General features: G+C 42.0%; 1 protein-coding gene across 3 annotated transcripts in view; it reads left to right on the top strand.

Annotated features, from left to right (window-relative positions):
* The first annotated feature begins 1,424 nt into the window (after positions 1–1,424).
* Positions 1,425–5,669, top strand: part of tecpr1b (tectonin beta-propeller repeat containing 1b) — an 11,697-nt gene continuing 7,452 nt past the window's right edge. For 2 of the 3 annotated variants that reach the window (XM_020616393.1, XM_020616395.1), the window contains exons 1-8: positions 1,425–1,570; positions 2,785–3,017; positions 3,100–3,282; positions 3,377–3,499; positions 3,585–3,707; positions 4,301–4,475; positions 4,709–4,809; positions 4,898–4,999. In XM_020616393.1, coding sequence (XP_020472049.1) covers positions 2,793–3,017; positions 3,100–3,282; positions 3,377–3,499; positions 3,585–3,707; positions 4,301–4,475; positions 4,709–4,809; positions 4,898–4,999 — 1,032 coding nt within the window. In that variant the 5' untranslated portion in view covers positions 1,425–1,570; positions 2,785–2,792. Of the gene's footprint in view, positions 1,571–1,769; positions 1,883–2,784; positions 3,018–3,099; positions 3,283–3,376; positions 3,500–3,584; positions 3,708–4,300; positions 4,476–4,708; positions 4,810–4,897; positions 5,000–5,669 lie in introns of all 3 variants that reach the window. The other variant, XM_020616394.1, reaches the window with a different exon arrangement.

Raw genomic sequence — 5,669 nt, 5'->3', positions numbered from 1 at the left:
CTGTGGTCCTGTGGTGCTGCTGCACGAAGTGCAATGCAGAATCACGGGCTCTGTCACTAAAGACAAACGTTTAACTCTAGTGCAAACCGATCTTAGTGGTAGGCCTAAGCCTCGTGCAACCATAGGTAATGCGGTTGTTAGTTCACTGCGACAGGTATTGAGCACACCACATGTGTGGAGGGCAGACTTGTTTACGCTGTAACTTACATAAACGCTGTCCTCATGATGAGTTGGCCACACTCACTGTTGCATAATGGGTTCACTTTTGATCAGAAGATGAGGTTGAAGGTTTGGGGACAATAAAACGTCTAAAGGATTTAAAAAAAGGTTGTAGTTAGATGTTGGAATGAAAAACAAAAAGGTAATTGTTGAAATAGCAAATTTCAGTTTTAAAAATGGAAGGTAACATTAACATTTTGCTATAGAAAGGTACCATGTCTCTTATCTTTCATTTATTTAAAGATTTTGTAAATAAACTATTTTTCTCTCCTTCTTGTGTTTTATTCCACCAGATGTGGCCTTATTTAGACTATCTGGAGAGTTCTAGGTCACAACAAAGTTATCAATAATTTTCATCTTAATTATATTAATAATGTAATAATAATATAAAACATTATTTCCCAAACCCCTAGGTTAGGGATTACTGGACAAAACTTTATAGTAGTGGTCAAGCTGCACTCTGACCTGATTAGCACACCTTTGATGAAATAAAAAACCAGTGAGGCGATGATTATGGTGAAAACCTACAGATCGTTGGCTCTTCAGGGTACATGGATGACCACCTCTGGTCTACAGCAAGGGAACTGAACCTGGGTCTGAACCTGGGATCCCTCCTGAATGTCTGAACATATAAAACTATGGCTCCAGGGGGAAAAAAAAACTTTGTTGGACTAAAACAGTTAACCCCTATTAGGCCTGCACATGGAATTGTATTATCTCCCAAGGTAACCAGAAACTCACCAGCTAAGTGGCTGAATACGTTTGTAGGCTAATGAGTGAATTCAGTTTTTGGTTTTTAATACATGTTTGGGGGGAAACGTTTAGAGTTATTGGGTGTACACGGATGTACAAAAATGCTAGCACACTTCTAAGATTAAAATTTAATTTAGCAACTCAATAGATTGCAAAAGGTGAATGCATCTGAATTATGTTACCGCTGCAGACTTATGTCAACACTGATCAAAAGGGGAAAAGGATATGTAGTTATTTGTATCCTGTTTTATTGTGATTAAAATGTTATCAACTGTAGCCAAACAAGTAAAACCACCATTTCACTTTAATATTTAATCTGTAGCTGAATAAATTATTGAAATATGCGCGTCAGTCAGCCGCGGCTGTCGGAAAAAAAAAGATCAGAGGCTCCAGTATTCGACCAATGGGAGCGCGAGTTCCCGCACTCCTGCCGAGTTTCAACCAATCAGATTTACACTTCCTCCATTTCCTGTTGTGGTCAAGGAGTTGGATAGAGGAGTCCTCTGGTCCAGAATGTGACTTAAATATTGCGGTGGCAATGTGCACGAATGACTTTACTTTTGACTACGAAGCTGTTGCACACAATAGAGTCGCATAAGTAAGTAAATGTTATGTATATGAAATTTTATGAGAGTTAGCAGGCGGCTAACTGTACCCTGATATGCTATAGCCTATCCGCCGGCTTTACGGCATATGAGCCTATATCAGCTAATTTATATGTGCTACGCCGCTGCATAGCACGGACAGCCACCTCATGTTTCTTTTCTTATTTGACATGCATTTTGAATGTGTCCTAGTATGGGCCTCGGGGATGGCAGGTGTTTTATGCTGTTTGCACCTGATGTTGTGACGCGTCTGTTCATATTCCCTTGACAACCGCGGATCGGATAGATAGGCTACCAATAACCAGGTATGCTGCTGTTTGAGCCTGAGTGTTTCTGATACTGGATTCACTGTCTGCGCGTGCGTGTGTTAGCGTACATGTGTGCGTAAAGCTGCAGTGCAGGCATCGTAACTTTATTTCGGAAAACAGCTGTTTTTAAAAACTATATGTGATAGGCTACATTTACTCCTGGCTTGACAACCATCGGTTCAGTTTGTGTGGATTCAAGCTTATAATTAAATCAGGTAACTACATATTCCTTAATAAAGACCTACGTTGATTGACAGGGGAGCCGAGACAGTTACAGTATATACAGTAGCGCATTAGTATCATTCGATAAAGTCGGTGTCAAGGTGGCCAGTGACGATAAAAACAAGACTTCCGGTCACAAATGTCAAATTAAAACGCTGTTGCTGCACTTTTGAAAACTTCATGTCAAGTTACGGGTTACAAGAAACAAGTTACAATTTTAAGAATCCCGTTAGAAACCTGAGAATAAGTCAGGATTTAATTATTTATTTATTTATTTTGCAGTATATTTGTAGTGAAAGATTTAAATTCCACTGGTCAAAATTTGTTTTGGATTATTCCTCTTTTTCACCCTATTGAAAAGCCCCCATCTGAATTTAAATCAGAGGTTTAAGAAAAAAAATTAACTCTAAGAATAATTTCAGACTTAGTTCTCATTCTGTTTAAGAATTCATGAAATGAATTAAAATTTTGAGTAATGACTGAAAATTAGATGTTTAAGAAAAAAATTAACTCTAAGAATAATTTCAGACTTAGTTCTCATTCTGTTTAAGAATTCATGAAATGAATTAAAATTTTGAGTAATGACTGAAACCACATTCATCTTATTGCACATATAAATATATATCAATCAGGCTGAAGTACAGAAGGATGAGTGCTGTCTTTTTGTCTCTGGTCAGGGGCCATCATGCCCATCACATTGCTGTGGGCCGTGGATGTGTATGGCAGGGTATACAGCCTTTCCACAGCTGGCCAGCGCTGGGAGCGTGCTGATGACACGTTACTAGAGCTGAAGCGCGTCACAGCTGGGAAGGGGCACTGCTGGGGCATTGGCTGTGACCACCATGTTTACCTCAACATAATGCCCAGTGAGACTCCCATCCGCTACCGAGAGGAAACCTATGAAAATCAGGTCAGCCCGGCCATTTTACTTTTACACTAAAAACAACTTTAGCTGTACAGTAAGTTAATGGCTAAGCTGTGTTGGTTTTCAGAGGTGGAACCCAGTGGATGGCTTCACTGACACACTGCTGCCCACCGACCGCTGGCCGTGGAGCGACGTGACTGGGATGAATCCTCAACCACTCCACAGCTTCCAGTTGCCCTCTCGCAGCTGGGAGTGGGAAGGTGACTGGTATGTGGATCAGAGCTGTGGAGGAGAACCCAGCCAGACCGGGGTGAGAGAGATCATATGACCTCATGAAGACATTTCTACACCTCTCTTCTTTCTTTTTGCTCTCTTGATGAAATAGAACTGATCTGTGTCTTAAGGGCTGGGAGTATGCAGTCGATTTTCCTGCCAACTTCTCTCCAGATAAGAAGTGGAACTCCTGTGTTCGTCGTAGGCGCTGGATTCGTTACAGAAGATACATTGCACAAGGCACCTGGGCAAAGGTCTGGACACTCTCATTAGTATATATCCGCAGGTCAGACTGAACATCAAGAAAACATTGCTGTCTTTTTTGCTGTCTTTTTGCAGATCCCCTTGGACAGTCCCAGGAAACCTCCATTGCCACTCTGTGACATCAGCTGTGGTGGCTGGGAGATGAGCGACCAGTCTGGAAGGTATCCCTACCTCTGGGGGGTGTCCCAGCAAGGACAGGTCAGTCTAGTGGACCAACAACTGGAGCATGTGAAGCACACCAAACTTGCCCCTTCTTTAAAAAAAAAAAAAAGAATTTAGGATTATATGCTCCACTGTAATTTTGAGAATTTGCAACTCTTGGGTTTATTAATTACATCAACAGAAAAACCTGATTAATAAAATGTAAAATTTCCTTAAAAGTCGATGCAGCACTGAGTATATCCTGCTACTCACCTTAGTGCCTGTTGCTGTCCTTGACAACCTCTCCACCTGGTACTTCTGAACATGTAATCTATATGTTTACCAACTAGTAATGGAAACATATTATGTCCTAATAACACACACTGCTTCTGTGAGGCAAGATATATCAAGTTTAGATCACTGTCAGATACCGTAGTGTGGTTCACTTCAAGTTTGTGACCACAAGGGGGCAGCAGGATTTAATGAGTTACACAGTGAAACTTTAAGGTCTTCTGAGCCTGTTAAGCCCGATTTGACTTCGATCACAATGCACCAAAGGCACGTTTATTATTGTTGTTGTTTTTTTTTACAATGCAAGTAACATATAGCATGTCCCATGCAGTTTAATCTTATGTCTTTGTCCCTTGCAGGTGTGGTTCAGAGAGGGCATCAACCCTCGGGTCCCAGAGGGCTCTAGATGGGAAGAAGTGGAAGTTCCCAAGGAGGTGGCTCAGTTATCAGCTGGTCCTGGAGACCTGCTGTGGGCTTTACTGTGGGATGGGAACCTGCTGGTCCGTACTGGGCTCAGTCTGGACAGCCCAACTGGTCAGCATTCAGTGCACTTGACCTTGACCTATAACTATTTCCCCAGTATCTTCCACTTTAGTCCTTTCTTCTTTTTCATTATAGTCCATCATATATGATCTATTTCTAAAATGGATCTAGAAAGGAAAACCCTAGGATTATAACAATCAGTCATGAAATTCACTGTGCAAGTCTCACAAAATAGAGCACCGGTAGTGTTGTCATGTGGGAACTCGTATGGTGTTTTCTTTCAGGCACATCGTGGGTAGAGGTGGAATCACCAGTAAAGGAGGTTGAAGCGCTTCATGTGGCTGTTGGTGTCAGTGTGGTCTGGGTGGTCACTAAAGACTACAAGGTGATTCATTCTTCTCATAGTTGTAGACTCTGAGAAGCTGCTGTTTATTGCGGAGGTAACATGTCTGTATCTGTGGGTGTCGGTCAAGGTGTGGTTCAGGCGTGGCGTGAACTCTCACAATCCCTGTGGCTCTGGCTGGATCAGCATTGGAGGGGAGATGATGATGGTGGATGTGGGACTTAACGACCAGGTGAAGAGTTTTGTTGCAGATTTCATCTTCACACTGCACCCCTTAAACGCTTTAGATCGCCTTTTCTTTGAATGTATAATTCAAGAGATAACTGGTAGAAAATTCAGGCTGATATTGTCATTATAATGCACCAAAACATCACATTTGTGCATGTAAAGTCAGTTATGTTACTGCTGGAAAAACCCTCATATGTACAGTCCAAGACTCCAAAACTAACTGGAATACAAAGAGGAGGAAAAGCAAAACTTTATTTGATAAAAATGTACTGAGACTGTATTATTTCAACACACTGGTCACAAATAACAACATGCCAAGTAAAGTAAATATTCAGTCAATAAAATAAATGATTAAGGATATAATATTACTTAGTATTTCAGCCTTTTTGACTCCTTTCAGCAGCTTGTGCACTCCTAGCTGCTTCCCCTCTGACCGATTCATTTCACCCTCTCTTTGGATCTGGTTTCAGGGTGAGCCAGATCGGGCTTGGGGCAGAAAGGCTCCCCTCTGTGTCTCACTGCTGAGGACTTTGCTAGCACTGCAAACCCATATCTCACACCTTCTCCCCTTCTGTCTCTCACCCCTGTTCCACCTCCCCTTTGCCCTTCTACCTCTCGCCTGTGGTCGTGCTCTGCGGCTGCCCTGTAACATGAGCCCAGCCAGACGTTCCAGC

This window comes from Monopterus albus, unplaced genomic scaffold (genome assembly GCF_001952655.1).
Source record: "Monopterus albus unplaced genomic scaffold, M_albus_1.0 scaffold174.1, whole genome shotgun sequence".
In the NCBI taxonomy this organism is placed as follows: domain Eukaryota; kingdom Metazoa; phylum Chordata; class Actinopteri; order Synbranchiformes; family Synbranchidae; genus Monopterus; species Monopterus albus.
The sequence above is the reverse complement of the archived record's forward strand: the minus strand, read 5'-3'. Positions and strand labels throughout refer to the sequence as shown.